Raw genomic sequence first — 21280 nt, 5'->3', positions numbered from 1 at the left:
GAAAATTCCAGAGGTGCATCTCTAGGTAAGACTCTAGGGCTCATCCTACACACCTCAGGCAGCTTTGTTCTATGTTGGATGGCTTCATTCTGGCCAGTGCATTCATTTGGTGGCCCATAGTAGCTCCAGGCTCCCATCCTGAGTGTCAAGTCCCACAGGGCAGAACTTCTCTTTCTCAGACATTTCAACCAAAGACTGTAATTGAGCCCTATTCAGTGATTGGCCTACCTCAAGTCACATGACCATCCCTGAACCAATCACTATGGCCCAGAAAGCAGCACCACCATGATTCAGTGGGCCTCCCTCTCCTCTCTGCCCCCTGGAGATTAGGGTGGGAGCAGGGGCCTATAGCAGGAATGAGTGAGGGAGACAGGAAGGGGTATGATGCCAAGGAACATTAGGAAGTATAGGAGGGAAAATAAATGTTGTGCAGATTAAAACAACAGTCCTGGCTCCCCAGTCAAGGTAGGAGACAAAGAGTGTGTGGTATGTTGGGGGTGGAAGCAAGCTTTAGGTGCTTGCAAAGGGAGCACAGAGAAGGGGCATCCAATGCAAGGAGAGGTGAGATCAGGGAAAGCTTCCTGAAAGCGGTGGCACCACAATCCCCCTGCAAAGAACGAGTAGGAGTTGGGAGGCTTTCCTTCACTTCACTGTCAGGTTGTCTGTTGAGCACCAGCTGGGAGCCAGTTATTGAGCCAGGCTCTGGGGAAATGGTGGCAGACAGATGGACATGGCCCCTGCCCTCATGGAACTTATTTTTGGAGTTTTAAGAAGGAGCAGGATGTGAACAAAGTGAATGGTCCCGTCCCTTCCAAGCTATGTTCCCTCGGGTAAGTTAACTAACTTCTGTGAACTTCTGCAATTACTCATTAGATGGAATAAGCCAGAGGGCTGAATGGGAGAGGGATGTTCTATACCTAACACAGCAGCAGCCATGGTGGAGAAAGGCTGCCTTCCCTTCCTATCACCCACAGGTGGCAGTTGCTGCCTTCAATCTGGGAACCCACCTGTGCCAACTAGTCTCAGAAAGGGGAGGGTGTGTTCATGACCTTGCACCACTGAATCATCTGGTCTGAGGCAGTCCTTTCCTTCTCCTAATGGACATTTATGGGACATTGTGGTCCTTTGCCCCATGGCCTTTCCAGAACATGGGCCCAGCCTTCTGCCATGCCTCATGAGCTGCTCACAAATTACCCCAGAAGGCCACCATATCCCTAGCTCTGCACAGTTCCAAGCCACTTGGGCCAGTCCCATAAGAGCCTACAATAGGTGTGAGTCTGTTTGGTCCTGAATTCACTTTCCCTTCTGTAAGGCCATGGGTAGTACTCCCAGAGCCTGGGACAGAGCTCCCCAGTCCCACCTCCACAGGGGAAAAATCTCTGGGGGCCCATAAACTGGCCCTGGCCCTCTCTCCACCTGCCTACGTATTTGCCAGGTAGCCTGATTCCTTGGCAAAACCAATAATATGGCTTGGTCGGTGCTGATCCCACCTGGCTGGAGGGGAGCATGGGCCCATGTTCTCCAGCCTCTCCCACACTGCTCCACCCCTAAAGTCCCTTCCGTGGCCCTGAGAAGTGGGGGGAGCTGTACTCCATGGGTTGCGGCCAGTAGCTTTTCCAGAAGTTCATTGGTTGAATACAGCCTCTAGAAACCAGTCTTCTCCAGACTGGTCTTGGTCCAGACTTCCATCTTCCATTGAGAAGACACCTGATTTAGGAGTGTGTTTTGGGGCATGGGCCTCCCTAAACTGGAGTCAGCCAGTCAGTTCACTGTATTGGTGCTAAGTACAGAAACGCTGGTCAGAGAGCCCAGGTTACTCTTAGAGCTCTGAGGAGCAGAGGTTATCCTCAAATGTGGCTGCACATGAGAATCACAGGAGAAACTTAAAAAACTTATAGAGATTATGCTAACGTAGGGCAGGGCCCCCAAATCTGAATGTTTACTCTGTGTTTGTGTGCTCGACTCCCCTGGTGATCCTGATGCACAACTAGAATCATACCTAGGCCTTCCCATTTCTCAGATAAAGAAACTGAGGTTTCAAGAAGAGGCTTAGCGAAAACTATTGAGGAAATTAATAGCAAGACCCCAGGTCACTGGTCTCCCATGCTGAGGGAGAACAGACTGCAATGTGTCCCACGGGAGAGGAAGGGTGGCTTGCTTGATCTGTGAGATCAGACGGAATCTAGGTTTGAAAGCCAGTACAGTGACTTATTAACCTCTCTGAGCCTCAGCCTCCTCATCAGTAAGAATGGGCTAAAGCTTCCTGCCAAAGTTGTGCTTGGGGTTAGAGAGAGAAAGAAGGGTCAACCCCCGCAGAAGGTCTGGTACCTACTAGGGGCTCAATAGCCATGAGTTTCCATCCTTCCTTTTCCTTCTGTGATCTCATGCTCCTTGCTACAGCTGAATGCAAAAACTGAGTTAGGATCCATGTAGTCCTGGCTCCATTACTGTCTTGCTGTGTGGCCTGGCCAAGCCACTCTTCCTCTCCGGGCCTCCATGGGCATTGGCAGTTAAGATGAGAGAGCGGTTCTAAGAGCACTTCAGCCATGATCTCTCCTCATTCCAGGCCTCATGGCTCAGAGACACAAATAGATCTCAGAGCAGGAATGCCCCGTGTGACCCTGGAGGGTGAGGAGAGAAGCGAGAACATTGACAAAAGTCCCCTGTGACTCCCAAATCCAGCCACCACAAGGGAAGCCAAGTGCAAGCCCGGGAAGGCTTCTCCAGATACAACCATCCCCTTGTTGCAGGGTCAAAGTCCAGCGTTGAGATCTTTCCTCTGCAAAGCAAACTGGCCTTACAGCCATCAAGTGGCTGGAAAGGGAACAAAAGCGTTGGGTCCAGAGGGCCAGGCCCCAGCCGCGAGAGCAGCCTGCCAGGCTCCCCTGCCTGCCTGCCCCAGGCTCCGGGGAGAATGCACCCTTTGTCCCCCTAAGCTCTCGTTTAGCATGGTCGCCGGGGCTGGGAGGGCGGCCTGGGAGGGATTGCTGAGCCCTTCAAGCAGCTTTCCCAAGGGAAAGGGGCTGCCAGAGTGGCCGAGTGGCCAGGAGGGCTCCGGATGGAGACAGGACAGGCTCTCCACTACTGGGGAGCCAGCAAGGTCCTGGGGTAGGGGTAAAGGGCGGGTCTCTGAGATCTCTCCCACCTCTCATTCCCTCATCCTTCCTCTCTCCTGCTTCCTGTCCCCCTTTCTATTCAGGCTCTCTCTCTCTCTCTCTGTCCATCTATGTCTCTGCTTTTTTTGTGTATACCCATTCTGTCTCTCCCACTGCCTCTCTGTCTCCCTCTGTGTCTCTGTCTTTGCCTCTCTTACTGCATCTCTGTCTCGCTATTTCTGACCACCTCTCTCCATCTCAGAATGGATACACACGTGTCACTGTCCGTACTGTGGTCTGTTTGTCCATGTGCCTCTCTGTGTCTCCCTATCTGTCCCCGCCTCTCTCTCTCTCTCTGCTCCCCCTTCCTGCCCTCTCCCCCCATACTCACTGTCTGTCGATCCACCCCTGCAGGTACAGACTGTGGGTGGACAGCTGCTCAGAAATGTTTGGCGGCCTGGACATCTGTGCTGTCAAAGCCGTCCACAGCAAGGACGGCAGAGATTACATCATTGAGGTGAGGCATGAAGCAGGAGGTCCTCCTGGCCTGGTCCAGCTCCTGGGCAGGGGTGCCAGAGGGAAGGAATCCAAGTGTGGTCTCCAGCATGGTCAGCTGTGTCCCAGCCCACGGCCTGGGCACATGTGGCTCCAGAGGCTTCTCCCCATCTCCACCCTCCTCAGCATCTAGAGTCTCTGGGCTCTGGATGTGAAGTTTGACAACCCACGGGCCTAAGGTAGCAGAAAAGCATCAGACCAAGAGTCAGCAAGATTGTGTCCCATTCGGCATCTTAAATTTTCTGTGTCCAGGTGTATAAGGAGGGCACAGTCCTCTAGTTACCATGCAGAGTTCATCATCTGTTCATTCAACAAACATGTCCTTAGGGGCTCTCCAGGCTGGGCATGGGTGTGACTCTGGGGACAGAGCTGTGAACCAGACAGACATGGGGTGTGCAGGCTGGCGGGGAGGAAGGATGAGACACAGCAATGGAGGACACTGGAAGTCAGCCCTGCAGGGGTGAGTGAAGGAAAGATGTAGGGAAATGTCATTGTCAGAGAGACGCTGGAGATGGGCCGCAGGTAGAATGGGTCCCACAACCCCTGCCACGCTCAGGGACTGTCACCTACCCACATACCTCTGACCCCACACATTCCTTCACCTCCAACTTCCTGTCCATGCCTCCCCCAATCCACAATCCCCAGCCTCATACAGGACCCTCCCCATCCCGCCCCTCCTGGCCCCTTCACCTCCATCCCTGCNCACCCCCTCCCCCCCCACAGCTGTGTGTGTTCACTGCTTTTCCCTGAAAATGTCCCTCTGGCCTCAGAGTTCTCCCTTCTCTCTCCAGCTGCTCCCCAACATCTCCACATTCACACCCCCCACGGCCCCTTCCAGGGCTCCCCTTCCGTGGCCTTCTCCTCCAACCACAGCGGATGGGCGGTGCTGACACAAGGCCAAGACACGTGAGGGAGAGCCCTGCGGCCACCCCCTCCCCGGGTTGTGGGCGGCTAATGGGAAGCACATGGCTGGGACGACCACAGGAGCCAGCCAGTCGTCCGGTCCCACGTGCCTGCCACTCCTCTGGACCGCAGCATGGCAGGACCAGGTGACTCCATGGGTGGGAGCCCCACTGTTTACTGCCGGCCGGCCATGCCAGGAGGGCATCAGTGCCCTGCCCAGGGAGTGGCCACCCTTGGAGGTGAAGGGGAGGGAGCCCAGGATGGACACAGTCCTTCCACCCTCCCCAGAGAGGCCAGGAAGCCCCCAGGATGAGTTGTGTCTATATCTGCAGGTTCCATCCTGCTCTGGAAAACAGCTCTCCTCTCAAGTCCAGGAACTGCTTTCCCTCCATAGCTGAAACTCCTCCAGTAGCCCCTTCCCAGAGGAGGCATCGGAGGGGCCAGAGCGGTGCTGGCGTACAGACTTGCTTCTGAGCCGGGCTGCATCCGAGAGGAAGGAGTGCTCCGCCTTCCTGGGGATGCACTGGGAGCTTTGGACCAGGGGCTGACCAAGGGACCCCCGCCTGAGACGTTGCATCTCTTGAGACACTTCCTGGGCCCCCTGCCTCTGCATCTCCTCACAGGGACCACCAGCCATGACCTCAGCTGTGTCACTCAGGCATTCATCATCCTTCACTGTTGAGCCCGTGTGCTGGGCGCCGGACTCCAAGGCAGGTGATGGGGATCTAACAGTGAACATGGTAGCAGGGACCCTCCCTCCTAGAGCTTCCATCCAGAGAGGCAACAGCAATCATGGAGGAAGGACTCCTTGACTCCCCTCCTCTCCCTCCTGTGAGCGTAGCCCCTTTTCTCTTGCATTCTCTGTGCCCCGAGAGCTCCTGCCTATCATGTGTTTCCTCAACTTTTGTTCTTAGGAAACAAAAGTCTGTAGTCGTGGGCCCAGGCTCCCTGCCTCCAGACATTCAGAGGGTCAGGGATGAAAGCCCTCTTACATTTTTTTTTTAAAAAGCAAAATTAGTGGGTTTGGACTTTAAAAAACAAGAAAACAACTTCTCAAAATGTTCCAGGAGAGGGGGGGAAAAAAAAAAAAGATGACTTTTCAGATTGTTTTTTATCTCAGAAACATTGCAGAGTTGTTTCCCTCACTTTTGGGTTTAAGACAGATGGGGTGGGGTCAAGACAGATGGGGAACTTGCTACCACGAAGATAAAAGGTATTTTTCCCCAGTTGAGAAGAAAAAAAAGGCAGAAGAGATCCAAAAACACTGTTTGCCTCAGCCACCTCTGTGGTGAGAACATGAAATTTGTTTGACATGTTTTGTGAAGATCCTCACAGTGAAATACTCGGGGGAAAGACCCTTGAACTTGTCCTCCATGGCCTGTCCGGGGAATGATATTGCTCACTGGAAAAATGTTTCCCTGGGGAGACCAGAGTGTCCACTTCCTTTGGTTTTGTCCACCATGGGGATTCCAAAATGCTCTGACCTCAGGTTCCTTGTGGTGGCTGTTTTCCACTGCAGGGAATGTAGGAAGCAGAGACCAGAACAGAAAAGGGTGGGTGGGGCAGGGGGGGAAAGGACAGGCCTGTGTACAGTGAGACAGACTCCACAGTTATAACTCAGTTCAGCCCACATAGACCAAGAGGCTGTCTGTGTACCGGGTACTGAGATCTGCGGAGCCGAGAACTCAGGCCCAACCCACAGGGAGCTCAATTTGAGAACAGTTTTCAAGACTGTGCTAGAATCAACATACGCATCCTCAAGTTTGGTTTTCAGCTTCCCAACCACGTTGGGTACTTTAGACACACAGAGCCCTAAACATCCCAGCCGGAAGCATCTTCACAGCTGCCCCCTCAGTTTACTGTTGAGGAAAACATGGGCCCACAGAGGAAGTGACCTGCCCAAGATCACACGCCAAGTCAGTAGTAGAACACAGGCTTGGATTCCAGGTTCCCATTCCCAATTTTCACCCCAGAGAGCTATTTCAATGCTCAGTTGACAAAGGGAAGGACCGTGGCTTGTTAGTCATGTGTCCTTGAACTTAGTACCTCTTTGACCCTCAGTTTCCTCGTCATTATGATGAAGATACTAATAGTACTTGCCTCCAAGAGCTATTCTGAGATTTGTATGAGATCCTCCACTCCCAGTGCCTGGAACAGTGCCTGACACATAGTAAGTGCTTAATAAAATACAGCATTTATTAGAATCCTTATCATATGGACAGGACCTATTGCAAGGATCTCTCATCCCTCCACTGTGGTTATTGAGGGCATACTATGGAACAGGACACAGGGCCCATCCCTGACCCCAGGGACGCACAGTCTGGTTGGAAAGACACAAGTAACCAGGAGATGTCAGCACCATGGGTGAGCTCCCCACTGGGGCAACCAAAGTGAGGACAGCGGGAAGACAGATGAGCAGCCGGTTGGAAGCTGCTCAGTCAGAGAAGAAGGGCTTAGCTGGGTGTTCCCTGAAGAACAAGAAGGACTTAAGTAAAGAGGGAGTGGAGAGAATGGTACATACAAGAACCTGGTCCAAAGAGAGAACCTGGTGAGCGGAAACAAGGCAGCGCATTCGGTGGGCGTGGGGGTGGGTGAACAGGCCGGATTCCTACAGTGGAGGAAGGGAGACAGAGTCCACCTCAGCCTCACTCCCGTTCCAGACCTTCTACANTGAGTCCAGAGCTTGGGAAGAGCGGAAACAAGGCAGCGCATTCGGTGGGCGTGGGGGTGGGTGAACAGGCCGGATTCCTACAGTGGTGGAAGGGAGACAGAGTCCACCTCAGCCTCACTCCCCTTCCAGACCTTCTACGTCTGCCCGGGCCTGGGGAATCACCTGGATGGTTGGCCTATGTAATTTTGGCCAAGTCCCTTCCCATCACTAGGCCTCAGTTTCCCCATCTGCAAAAAAATCAGGATGAGTAAATAGGATCTCTCAGGACCCCTCCCCTCCCCAATGTAAGCACTTTCCCTCCTTTGAGAAGCAGGCTGTTCCCTCTAGGCATATGTTCTCCCAGAGTCTGAAAACAGGCCTTTCCTCATCCCTCTTCTCTCTGAATCCTGGGTCAACTCCAGCCTATGTCTTTTTTTTTTTTTTTTCCATAATTGAGCCCCCACCTTCACTGCTTCCGGCCTTGTGGAAAGCCTTGACCTTGGGCCAAAGTTCAGGAGGCCTGCCCCAAGCCTGGGCAGGAGCCAAGGTGGGAAAGGAGGGGGCGGAGACTGACTCCCCAAAGAAAAGAGCAGAAAAGGTCAGCAAAGGCTCCCTGGCCCTTGGTCACATTTCTGTAGCCCAACAAATGTAGGCTGAATTAATTGAACTGAATCCAGAGAGTTGATTTAGGCTGAACTGCAGGGATCCGGGTGTCTCCACCGGAGTCATTCCCAGCTGGAGGCGCCGGGCTGGGTGTTTGCGTGGACAACATCACCATCTAGTGGCCACTCGTGTCCCGAGCCGAGCCAGCCCTCCTGGGAAGCACTTCCACAGGCCTCCCTTCTCTCCCACAGGTGATGGACAGCTCAATGCCCTTGATTGGAGAGCACGTGGAAGAGGACAAACAGCTGATGGCCGACCTCGTTGTCTCCAAAATGAGCCAACTCCTAATGCCAGGGAGCACAGTGCCCTCGCCCCTGAGGCCTTGGGTAAGATTCCCGGGAGCTCAGGAGACACTGTAGCCAAGAGAAGTACTGGGCTGTCTGGGAATGGGGAGCCCCTGGATCAAAGGGTATCCCCCTAGAATGGAAGCACTCTGGGGAGAAAGGAATGGGGTGTGGATGGAGGCTTGGCCTGGACAGCTTGCACCCTGCACCGGACAGCGGAGTTTGGGAGGCTCCGAGGAGACCTTCCTCCGTCCACCATCAGAGGGAGGAAAGCTTTGTCACAGCTGCACTGGTGGGCAGAGATTATGAACATAAGAAGCCAGTTGTCCCTCTGTGCCCTCCTTCCTGGGCCTGCGCAGGGAGCAGCGGGGCGCATGTGGGTGTATGTGTGCGTGCACGCACGGGTGTGTATACACACATGCCCTTTGTGTGTTCCCAGGGCCCCACTCAATAGAGACCATTGTGCCTTCTGTTTCTCCACGCCCCAACCTCAACAAGCTCCCACATAGCTGCTCCCTTCCAAGGTTCTCACCGCGGATTACCAGCTCATTCTCCAAAGAATTTGCTAGCTCTCAGCTTTCTGGAAAAGCAAATCTCAAAACCTGTCCCCCCACCCCCCACTTCTCCCACAAAAACAAATCCATGATAATAGTGGGAAGGATGGTTCTAGTGGATGGGGTTGTTGGCTGAGAAGGGGCATGGGGCAGCCATCCCCACTGGAAGGTTCTGTCCTGACTTGGGTGGTAGTTACACAGATGTATACACATGTAAAAATCCACTATGCCGTGCACTTAAGAATCACGCACTTTATGTAAGTTTTACTCCAATAATAAAAAGATCTTTATAAGTCATGCCCTCCCACCGGGAAGCAAACGGCTGGGGCAATCCCAACAGGCCTCTTTTCTCTCCTGCTCCAGGCTCCACAGACGAAACCAGCAAAATCGCCCGGGCCAGCCCAGCTGGGACCTCCCCTCGGACAGCCCCAGACACGCCCACCCACACAAGGTAAGCCCCACGACCAGTCAGCAAGAGAAATCATATAGTGGGGATGTCAAAATGCACGGAGGGATGCCTGTGTGGTTTCCAGAAGGCACTCCAGAAAAATCCATCCTAACAGTTTATACAAAGAGTATGTGCACTCACTCTGTGCAGAATGAGTGAGAATGTGAGGTCACCCTGATGAGTCGGAATGAAGGAAGGGAAGACAGGTGAAGTCACTGAGTGCCTCATAGGTGCCAGCACCCTGCAAGGGACTTTCCCCTCTACTTTCCTTTTTTTTTTTTTTTTTTTTTTTTGTCTCCTAATAAGTCCCCAGTGAAAAACATCAGTATTTGCTTTTTACAGAGGAGGACATTGAGGCTTTGCCCAAGGAAGCACAAGAAAATGCAGGTTTACAAATCTGGCCTTTCAGGTCTTTGAGCAAGTGTCTGTTTCTTTTTTTATTTTTTTTTAATGTTTATTTACTTTTTGAGAGAAAGAGAGAGAGCACAAGCGGGAGAGAGGCAGACACAGAATCCCAAGCAGGTTCCAGGCTCTAAGCTGTCAGCACAGAGCCTGATGCAGGACTCAAACCCACAAACCCTGAGATCATGACCTGAGCTGAAGTCCGACACTCAACCAACTGAGCCACCCAGGCGCCCCGCAAGTGTCTGTTTCTTTGTCACTAGTGGTGCCTGGTTATAGATTTATGAGCCAACCAGCCAGAGTGAGAAAGAAAAACAGAATATTATATATAATTTTGTCAATTGAAATTATTCTTCCTCAAAAAATATTCCAGCATTACTGTCTAAATGCCGCCATTTATTAGAGAATGGATAAACTATTGATGAGTTTATGAGAGGAAGCTGGCAATAACTAACTTTCTCACGGAATGTCGCGGTCTGCACGATCTCACATGCAGGGCCTGGAGGGAAGACCCACTGCCACCTCTCTTGCAGTCAGAACCTTCCAGACGACAGACACGTTCACTGCTCTAGCTAGCGCCAGCTGGGAGCTCCGGGGCGGCTCTGCCTCAAGAAGTCCGCCAGGCAGCTTCACGGCAATCTTTTTAAGAATCTGCTGAGAACCTGTCAGAAGAAAAAGCTTCACTCTCACATTTTGTAGCCTTTCCAGTTGCCTTTATCAAAGTAACATATTCATTGTTTCTTGGAAAAATCGGCCTTGGGCGTTAAATGGCTTCCTCTTCCACAGTCTTAAAGCACCCCATCCATCTTCCCTATGTCTGCTTCTCTCCTCCGAAAAGCAGAAAGTATTTAAGAAAAGGGAAATTGTGTAACTACGTGGACATAGGGATTCTTCTCTAAGCAGATAAATGTGTTTTTGTCTTTAATATTTATTTTTGAGACAGAGTGCGATCAGGGGAGGGGTAGAGAGAGAGAGGGAGACACAGAATCAGAAGCAGGCTCCAGGCTCTGAGCTGTCAGCACAGAGCCCAACTCGGGGCTCAAACTCACAAACTGCAAGATCATAACCTGATCAGAAGTCAGACACTTAACCAACTGAGCCACCCAGGCGCCCCGACAAGTGTGTTTTTGAACCCACCTGTATGTCTCAGTACCTTTACGGTCTTAGGCAAGTTCCCTGCTCTCTCTGAGCCTTGGTTTCCCCACTGATATAACAGCTCCCCTGTTTAGTGACGGGCAACTTGTCCAAGACATAATGTAGGTGAGGCAGGTAGCAAGGTGTCTGACACAAGGGAATGCTTTGATGCTTAGTAGGTACTAGTTCTTACTGCTAATAGTTTACTATCAATAACTATTTGTGTAATGTTTACTTTAAAAACTTACTGTCAATAATGCGTCTTATTAACAATTAAAATATACACGCCGTTCTTAATGATCTTTACATTTAACAGTCCTTAAAAATAAAGCAGCCCCAGTGCCCTCCTGCCAGGCGATAATTCTGTCATTATAAGTGTTCAAAAATGATTTATTCATCCCCCTGCAAGTCTCCTGGCTGGGTCTCTGCTCTGCCCTCTCCTTTCCCGCTCTGCCCCAGGACTTACTTCTTAAAACACATTTGAACAGAGCACTTTTAAAACAGAGAGCTACTGTATTCTGGTTTCCTCTCGGGCCCAGAGTACAGACATGCTTGATAAAGAGATATTATTTTAAGGGACATGAGGCTAAACACACTTTTAGCGAGTTGAAAAACATTCCGTATAAAGCCAATTAAGATAATTAAAGCACACGCTCATTGAATTAACATTCGGATTAAAAATAACAAGGCTAATTAATTAACTTGTTTTTGAACTCACCATAAAAAGTGAACTTTTCTTTTAGTAAACCTCATAATTATTTTAGCACCAAACCTGTGCTTCAGCAAATACTTTCTCTGTATAAGTCAATGGTTTTCTGTGTGTGCTGAAATGAAAAATACAGAAGTGTTTGCTTTGCCAAGAAGTTGAGAGAAATTAGTAGTGTCTCTTGAGGAATCCCAGGTGCATAATAGGAACTCAACAAAGAGTTAATAAATGAATGAATGAGGATCCAGATTTTCCAAAATAGTGTTGGCCTCAGGGTAGAAGACAGGGAGAATTAAGATAAAAGTAGAAAACAGATGTTTTCTTTGACCTGATAAAAGTGGGTCTTTTCTTCTTTATGTTTATTTATTTTTGAAAAACAGAGAGAGAGAGAGAGAGTCATAGAATCTGAAGCAGGCTCCAGGCTCTGAGCTGTCAGCACAGAGCCCAATGCAGGGCTCGAACTTACAGACTGTGAGATCATGACCTGAGCCACAGTCGGACACCTAACCGACTGAGCCACCCAGGCGCTCCTGACCTAAAGTGGGTTTCAAACATAAAAGAGTAAGCCAGCATTTAGAAAACAAACTGAGGGCTGAGGGGGGTGAGGAAGAGGGGAAGGGGGTGATGGGCATGGGGGAGGGCACTTGTTGGGATGAGCACTGGGTGTTATATGGAAACCAACTTGACAGTAAACTATTTAAGGAAAAAAAAAAGACATCAGGAGCTTTTGCACAAATATTTCCATTCCCAGGTTCTCTTGATAGAGCAGCAGCTCTAGAAACAAGGTGCCTTGTGTTCCTCCTCAGCAACTGTCCGCTGACCTGGGGTCACTGCGGTCCCCTTGGATGACAGGACTCCGCCATTCACCTCTGGCCCTCCTTCTCCCTATTATCTCTTTCACAGGGATGTAGCGTCAAGTGCAATTTTCTTTAGCTTGCACCTCTTTAGAGAAAGAGTTCTCTGAACTGTGTTTTTATCCCAAGGAAAAATTTTGAAGTCATATGCTTTTTTGGACACTTCCTTGCTTCATTTATTTATGTACCTGCCTGGCCCTATAGGTGTTTGAGATCAGTGGGTTCTCCAATCCACTGGGACATACAGTGACGAAAGCTGCGAATGGCAAATCAAGGCCATGTGCAATCAGTTGCTAAATCGATACTTCAATCCAATGTAGAAAGTGCTGCATCCGCCTTACAAGAATGTTCACTGGGGAGGGATATTGGTGGCTGGTCCGAGGGCCTCATTTTATAAGCAGGGGCCCAGAAACCCAGCGAAAATTGACTTACTCATGGCCACATAGCAAGTTAACGCAAGACGGGAGTTAAGAACTCAGGCTCTGGGAGCCAGTATGGTGACAGGGCCACCAGACATGCAGGCACCTCTGCAATGTGCCAGCTGCGATGACGTCTGAGGGCAGGGGTCAGCAGAAGTCAAGTCCCACCTCCTCCTGCACCCGGCTCAGAGCTGTCCTCCCCTGGAGGAAAGCACCTTTTCTTCATTTGCACAAACATGTGAAGACTCAGGGCAGCCCTGCCTGGCATAGCTTTGTGATTTGTTTTTGTTTGAGGTTTTGTTTGTTTGTTTGTTTAAGGAAAAAAGAGAAAACAAAACAGAGCTTTTGAGTCATTGAGATAGAGGTTTGAATCTTGGCTCGTCCCCTTATTAGAAGTAACACCTTGAGCAAGGCGCAGTATATCTGGGACTCGGCTTCTCTGTAAAAATGGGGATGATGATAAGTCCCAACCCAAGGCTGGGACTCAGGTGTGCTCAGTAGGACTTATAGACGTCAGCATTAGGAAAGGACCACAGACATGGCCTCCAGCCCCTCTGAACTCGCAGTCTCCTACCCTGTCTACAGTGACCTCAACAGAGCACAGCAAGGAGAACCGTGGGGCACCCACTCTCCTCAGAGCAGGTCCCAGTCTGTTTTGGCAAAATACAATTCACAGTCAGCAACCCTGACACTCAGGCTTCGCAGGTGAGGAGAGAGCGCCTTGCTTGCCTGGGGCCTTGGAATCCCTTCGAAGTCATTTCTGGGTGGCCAAGATGTCCCCAAGCCTGTGATGCCCCTTTGCTTGTAGGTGAAATTCTACATGCCCTGTGCAGTGAGAGGGAGAAGCCAAGTGCCTGTGAGCTCTTTGCAGCTACTCCTTTCTCGCTAGGAGACCTTGAGGAGGCTCAGTTCCCAGCTGTATGTGACGTGAAGGATGGTGCCTTCCCTACCAGCCTCTCTCTAGATCAAATGACATATTGCCTTTGAAAGTTCTTAGAAAAGTTTAAAGTACTGTCACAAAGTAGGGGTAATCCATTGTTTCCAGAGTAATGCATCTTCAGTGAGGAAAACTTCTGTGAACAAAAGAAAGAATTAACCCCACCACTTTTGCAATCATTCAGCAGTGACTCATTACTCAAAGCATGGTGAGCAAAAGCATCACCTGGGAACCTGCTAGAAATGCAGAACCCCGGACCCCGCCTGTAGCAGTCGGCTTGGGTCGCCATAACAAAATGCCACAGACTGAGTGGCTTCAACAAAAGACATTTGCCTTCTCACAGTTCTGGAGGCGAGAGGCCCAAGATCAAGGTGCCGGCAGGGTTGAAAGTTCTGTGCATGGCTTGCAGACAGCGCCTTCTTACTGTCTTCACATGGCCTTTCCTCTGTGTGGCCCTGGGGTCTCTGTCTCTTCTTCTAAGGACACCGGTCCTATTAGATGATTAGATATATCATTTAATATATTCTGCCACATCATATATGATGGCCACAGCGTATTCCATTACACAGATGTATCTTAACACTCTTGATCAGTTCTCCGATTGGGCATTTATACTGTTCTCAGCTTTTCACTGTTACAAAAAACACTGCAGTGAACATCCTCGAAGCAATATTTGTGCACAGCTGTATTTATCTTAAGAAAAACTTGAATGTAATAATTTTTCTCCCTGTAGGGGGTCCTCGCCAAACTCAGTCTCCTCAGCCCCCGCGATCCGGGAGCCCCTCCCAACAGAGGCTCTCCCCGCAAGGCCAGCAGCCCCTCAGCCCCCCATCGGGGTCTCCACAGCAGCAGAGATCACCAGGCTCACCACAGCTGGCCCGGGCATCCAGCGGGAGTTCTCCAAACCAGGCAGCCAAGCCAGGCGCCCCCCTCGCCTCGCAGCCCCGGCCCCCCGTTCAAGGCCGCAGTGCCTCCCAACAGGGGGAAGAGTCCAAGAAGCCAGCACCACCCCACCCTCATCTCAAGTAGGTGCTCTGGGATTGGGCAGGGTGTGGGGGGATGGTAGTGTGGCCAGAGCTGGGCCGACTCAGGTGCAGTGACTGGGAGACAAAGGAAGACCCACTGAGGCCTCACCCAGATTTTCAATGGGTCGGAGGCCTGGAGGATGGAACCTGGATGGCAGGTGGGGTCCAGAAGGTCAGAGTACTGCTTGGCTCCCACCATGACCCTCCAGATACGTACACATCAGTTATCTCTTGCTGCGTAACAAACTCCCCCGAAACCGCCGCTTAAGAAAATGACCATTTTCTTTGTTCATAATTTTTTGGTCCAGCAATTTATTCTGAGTCTGGCTCAGCTGGGGGATTCTTCCGCTGGTCTCTCCTGTAGAGTTGCCAGGAAAAATACTGGAGCCACAGTGAGATTTGCATTTCCGATAAGCGATGAATTATTTTGAGTGTAAGTATACCCTCAAACATAGCATGGGATATACTTACACTGAAAAAAGGATTTATTTTTCATTTGAAATTCAGATTTAAGTGGGCATGTTGTATTTTTATTTCCTAAAACCTGCAACGCTACCCTCCTGGGATCGTTCCTGTGGCTGTGGTTATCTGGCATCTTAACTGGGGCTGGATGGTCCGAGACGGCCTTCCTTACCACACAGCTGCTGTCAGCGGGGCCTCTCTCTCCATGGGCCACACACTCCCGCAGGCTGGGCCCGGCTTCCTCGCAGGGTAGAATCCCATCCCAGAAGAGCAAAAGTAGAAGCTTCAAGGCCTCTGGAGGCCCAGCCTTGAAGCCACACAATGTCATTTCATCCCGTCACGTGCTTTTGACCAAAGCAACCTACATGGCCACATAGACTCTTGGTAAGAGGACCTCCAAAGCACACAGCAAAAGGCTCAACCCCAGGAGGAACTGCTGCAGTCATGTCATGTCTGTAAACGACACATCACGACACACACACCCGCCCCCTTCCCTCTGAAGCCCGCCTCTCGCTTTGAGGTCCGGGAGTCCCAGGTGTGTTCTTGAGAAAGCCCCTCCCCTCCTTCAGCGCCGGGCACCAATGTGCATAAGCAAAGCCTCACTCCTAGCATCCGCTGTCCACTTACCACCTGCCAAGCGCTTCACCCACTTGGGTTTGTTTTTTTTTTTTAAATTCTCACAAGCTTAGTAGTAATGATTATTATCCACATTTTACAAACGAGGAGGAGATGAATTGCTTGCCGAAGCTCCACTGTTGGTGAGTGGAAGAGCTAGAATTGAACACAGGGCACCCAGCCCACGGATCAGGCTAGCTGTGATATGTCTGAAGGGGTGATGCATTCCCACGGCTCACAGATCTAAACGATATCAACAGTACACACTGAGAATCCTTCCTCCCACCTCATTCCCACCAGTGCTTTCCTGCCCCCTGCAGGTCACCCAGAGGTGACCACGCTTGTTAGTTCCTTGTGTATTCCTCCAGTGTTTCCTCTCGCAGGGACAAAAATGTAGGTTGCTTCCCTCCCCCACCCCCACCCCCCGTTTTACAAACGGCAGTGCTCACTATCCACACCATTCTCCTTGCTTTTTACATTTACATTTAACAGTAAACCCTAAAGTCCCTCCACTCCATTCATTGACATTTTCCCCTTTTCACAGCTGTATCCTGTACCACTGTCTAGTTGTGCTGTAATCTAATCCACCACAGACAGAAATCTGGTTCTCGCACTTACAGAGTAGCCCACAGTGAACCACCCTGAACACACACGGTTTCTCGTGTGGACAGGCTCAGCCGTCGAGGAAATCCCAGCGATGCTACTGTAGGATCAAAGGATGAATGTGTTTTGAATTAGATGCATATTAGCAAGTGTCCCTCCAGGCAATATGGCATCGTGGTTGACAGCACAGACTCAGACAGCCTGGGTTCAAATCCCAGCTCTACCACTTAAAAGCTGCATGACCTCAAAAAGCATTACTCAACCTCTCTGTGCTTCTACCTCCTCACACGCAAACTGAGGACAAAAGTACTTACCCCATAGAGCTATTATGATTGAGTTTACACATAGCTGGTGCTTAAAAATCTACTGGCCATTTATAAATGTATCTGAGACAAACTCTCACCACGTAAAAGGACACACCCCAGCTAATCACGTGTTTGGACACTGACCCTATCATAATCCAGCTAGAAACAATGAAGTCTCCTGATTTATTGCTTCAAAGTATTATTTGGTTCCATTCAAATCAGCAGGTATTTATCAAATACCCAGTCTGCACATAGTCCTGGGTAAAACCCATGTAGAATAAGAAAGGGGCACAAGATAGTCCCCATTTAGGAGAGGATTTTGGTTTCTTTATGGTAATGACAAGACCACGTGTGAATGTCTTAAACTTAGGCTCTATGTATATCACCTCGCCCTGTGTCTGTCACCCCCACTACTAGAGCCTGAGCCTCCTGAGCTCCAGGCCCGAATCACAGCCATCTCCACAGCCCTGTCACCTAGCACTAGGCTGGCACAGAGGTTCAAACGGTGGACATCCTGAGAATCCCAAAGCAGGCCCAGCAAACTCTTCAGGGAAAAGGCAGGAAGTGAAGCCAAGTGACAGAAGATGACCGGCCTGAGGGCAGGCTAGACCGGCCCTCCCTTTTAACGGAGGAGGTGAAGGAGGCCCCGAGCAATACTCCACTTGCCGAGGCCAGAGGGGTCAGATGGCAGAGTGGGGTCCAGAACACGGACCTCCAGTTTCCTGAACTTGTACCAGAAAGCCCAGGAGGCGCAGCCACCACCTGATGCTGATACCGCACTTCACAGTTGGCCCCACGTGTTGGTGCACGTAAGCAGGAGCCTGGCCAGGCAGCAGTCTGGTAACACCTGCCGTCCAGGCAGCCCGGCTTGCTGGAATGAATGTGATCCTTGGGCGCGCCCCTGTTACTCGCTGTGAGCACCAATTTCTGCCCCTAAAATTGGAGGATACCGATAACCACCTTGCAGGTTATAGAATGTGTGTGATGCGCTCAGCATCAGACAAGCGTTGGGATGCCCGGTTTCCAGTCAGGCACCCGTCGTTGTGATGCCTGGGCTCCCCCAGCCTGGCTTCCGGGCAGGCCCTGTGACTCACTTCCCAGGCTTGTCGCCCCCAACCCTCTTTGCCTTTCTCTTTCAGCAAATCCCAGTCCCTGACTACCAGCCTCAGCACATCTGACACCTCCCAGCGCGGGACCCCAAGTGAAGACGAAGCTAAGGCCGAAACCATCCGCAACCTGAGGAAGTCCTTCGCCAGCCTGTTCTCTGACTAACCTTGTCTGCGCTAGGTCAGGGGAGGGCTCTGTTATACTCTCCCTTTTCCTGCCTCTCCTCCTTCTCAGCCTTGGTTCCCGATGGGAGCAGAATGGAGGGCCTGAGAATATACTCTCTAAATGCCTTTGGTCCAGGAACTGAGTATCTGTATGTGTCCCCACTTCCCTTTACCATGACATTCCAGCATCATCGTCCAAATGAGTGGTGGGCCTTTGAGAGCCTCCGGGTTCCTCAAATCAGGCCCTAAAGGCATCACATCACCCTGCCCACCCAGATGCTTGCTCCCCTGCCTCAGATAACCAAGTGAAATGTCTGTGTGTGGCTAGTTTTCACATTTCTTGTTAGTGTTTTGCTCGCCTTCCGGTGAAGGCCCCCTCCAGGCCTTGCCTCACCTCCATCAAATGCAGACGCTATAGTCGGACCTCAGCAACACAGGAGGCAATAATCTTTTGACCGTGTTTTGCAAACAAAAGGAGAAAAACCCAGCCAGGGGAACATATTACCTACCCACGCTAGCGCCATCCAGGCTCGAGAGATCACTCCTCAGACCAGAATGGCAAAAGTCCATCACATGTGGCCCCCAGTGGGATCATGAGAACCGGGGAAGGCAATCAGATCGTGTGTGATAAGCAGGGCCTTTCAGAAGACAACAGAGAGGACGTCTTGAAGGACTGCTCACCCCCAGATTGGACAGCCAAGAGCAGACCGCAGGTTCTTCTACGAATCATCCCTAGTTCCCAGAGGAAGAAGATGCCCTCCACTTCCCAAGGAAGGAGTCAGGTCATGGTTCCTCCACCCATTCTGCGTTACACCACCAAGGACTCTCTGAATTCACCCCAAAATGCAGTTCCCTCCTCGAGGGTATACGAGGAACCAGAGAGAATCAGGAGCTCAATAACACGGGCTGAGAAAGCACAGTGGCGGTAACTTCCAGGTTGGCATTTCACCATTACAGCAAGCCTTTGGTAGGTTACTCAGTTGTGAAAGGGTCCTGTGGTCAAATATGTTTGGTAAATACTTTGTACTTCTTGTTTTGAGATGGGCAGTACACATTACATGTCAGAGGCTCTCAGAATTCCTGCAAGATTGAACCTTGCTTCACCCAGGCTTATTTGACGGAACAAGTTTGCTGCGGAGCTGGGAAATGCCCTGGCTCCCTTTCCAAAGCTCTTTCCCTACATCAGACTGCTTCCCATGAGCAGATGGGGTGCAGGGCTACCCCCAAATCACCACGCACCCGGTGCTAGAAACATTGTATATGCCAGAACCAGCCTCCTGGCCCCCAAAAGAGCCCAGGACATTAGAACATAGCCACCACATGCTCCCCTTACAGCCTACATTGCAACTGGAGGCACGTCTTCCCCCTCCCTGGTCACAGAGAAGGAGAGAGGGAGGTAACAATGAAAGTGTCCTTGGCCTGGAGCTACATTCTGAATAAAGGAGCAGAGACAAATTATAGGGCAAGGTGTGACATCGTGGAGGCATGTTTGGGGAGATCAGGAGCACAGAAAACACCTAAGGCAGACATTGCTCTTCTACATTGGGGATCACGATTGGAAAAAGTCAAGGTCACCTGATTCTCACTTAGTAATAAAACACAACTCGAAACACACAACAGAGTGGCCATAGGCTGCACAAAGTTTCTCAAAGTGTGGGCACAACTAGCTTTAATTGAGAGCAAAGGAGGCAGAATTCTGGTCATGAGGCCTAGACCCGTGTCTTTGTCAGTCTTCCCAAGTGTTGTGCATGCACGCTGAAGTTAGACTGGCAGCCCTGCACTGAGCTGGGTGGGAAGGCCCCTGCAGGAGAACAGTACTGGTGCGGGTGCTTCACAGCGGGGGAACCCACTCCTTCGCTGAGCAAAACTAGTGGCTCCATCAACAGTGACTGTGTGGCTTACATTTTCCCACTTTTCTGTCCTTTGACTGTAAAAACATCTCAACATTTAAGCTATAACTCCCAGACACCCCAACTACAGCGGCATAAATTCTTTTTCAGGCCAGGCATCCTGATTTTTATAACCATGTACATACGGGATCCGCGACATAACACTATTTTATAACTGGCACATTTGAGTCAGTTTCCCCACTGGTCTGAGTATGAATGTAGAGACCAGGAACGGGCTTGCAGAGACCCCCAAATGGACTGTTTCCTCACATAGACCAGCACACGTCCTTTCCAAACACTTAACCTTTAATAGCTGTGACGCTTTTCAATGGGAAAGGGCAAAAAGAAGGGAGGAAAGGAGTCACTCTGTAGAGATTTTGACAGGTGGTTTGGTTTTTGCTTCGTTTCACAACTTCGACCCAAAGAAACACTGGCATCTTCCAGGCTGACTTGGTGAAGCTGAAACACGGGTGCTAAGGGTGTAGCACCATGAGTGGGGATTTAAGGGTGCAGCCTTAGGGGACGCTGCCACCAGCCAGAGAAAATACCTCGGCCCAGGTCTTCTTCCTCCCTCTACGGTCAGACAGAGCTGTAGTTTAGGTGTAAAGTCAGCCTCCCAGGGACACCGAACATGCATATCCTTGCCCTTCCATTACCTGTTGTCTCCCCATCATTACACACTCCCTCCTAACGTTCAGTCCCTGCTGGTGGGGCAGGAAGGGCCTCCAGTCACACAGTAACAAATACAGTAGCACAGCCCGGGAGCCTGAACACCAGCTGCCTTCTGATGTTTTCATCAGAGCCGGCGTGGGTACCTTGTGAATTTGCTGCATGAGTCAAGCTCAGGGCACGTTCCTCGGCACACACGTGTTCAGGACATGTTTTAGGTTGGCCTTCCTAGAAAACTAGGAAACTAATGAAATGTACACAAAGTGATCCGGATGGAGAAAAGGGCTGTGTGTATAAGTATCAGCATGAGGAAGTCACTTGCCCAGGAACAGAATTGAACCCACCTATTAGAATGAGATAAACTGAAGAAAATCTATGGCGGTTGTTTTTTTTTTAGCCTCAGAAAGAGGTCTCAGATTCTAAACTGAGTGTGAAAAGGAATGGGAGCGAGCAGAATCGGGGACCATGAGGCATCCCCCGTGATGCACATGGCCACGGAGGAGAGGTGGCCTCAGGGCCACCACGGCTGGGAGCCCAAGAGGCTGTAGCATGCAGACCAGGGCGATGCCAAGGCTCGTACAGCAAAGACCCAGGACCAAGGAGCCCCATCCAGACACGGCACACACCACACACCAGAGCTTTACAAGCAGCCCTGTCCCGCAGATATGCCACATCCTTCTGGAACCCCACCCCTCCCAGCTCTGGGGAACAGACAGCCTGTGTGTTATTCGGCTGCATAAAGCAGGTCAGTGCCTCGTTCTGCTTTCAGTGTTTAGCGCCAGTGAAAGGTCAGTCAGAGTTCAGGCCAGTTAAGGCAGCCTGGCAGATCCAAGCAGT

General features: G+C 50.9%; 1 protein-coding gene across 2 annotated transcripts in view; it reads left to right on the top strand.

Moving 5' to 3' along the window:
- Window positions 1-18020, top strand: part of SYN3 (synapsin III) — a 416215-nt gene extending 398195 nt beyond the window's left edge. For both annotated transcript variants that reach the window (XM_077762027.1, XM_077762025.1), the window contains 5 exons: window positions 3510-3612; window positions 8058-8192; window positions 9068-9155; window positions 14338-14629; window positions 17754-18020. In XM_077762027.1, the coding sequence (XP_077618153.1) occupies window positions 3510-3612; window positions 8058-8192; window positions 9068-9155; window positions 14338-14629; window positions 17754-17886 (751 nt within the window). In that variant the 3' untranslated portion in view covers window positions 17887-18020. The remainder of the gene's footprint in view (window positions 1-3509; window positions 3613-8057; window positions 8193-9067; window positions 9156-14337; window positions 14630-17753) is intronic.
- Window positions 18021-21280: the final 3260 nt, after the last annotated feature.

The sequence above is a fragment of the Crocuta crocuta genome, unplaced genomic scaffold (genome assembly GCF_008692635.1).
Source record: "Crocuta crocuta isolate KB4526 unplaced genomic scaffold, BGI_CrCroc_1.0 scaffold193, whole genome shotgun sequence".
NCBI classification, from domain to species: domain Eukaryota; kingdom Metazoa; phylum Chordata; class Mammalia; order Carnivora; family Hyaenidae; genus Crocuta; species Crocuta crocuta.
The sequence above is the reverse complement of the archived record's forward strand: the minus strand, read 5'-3'. Positions and strand labels throughout refer to the sequence as shown.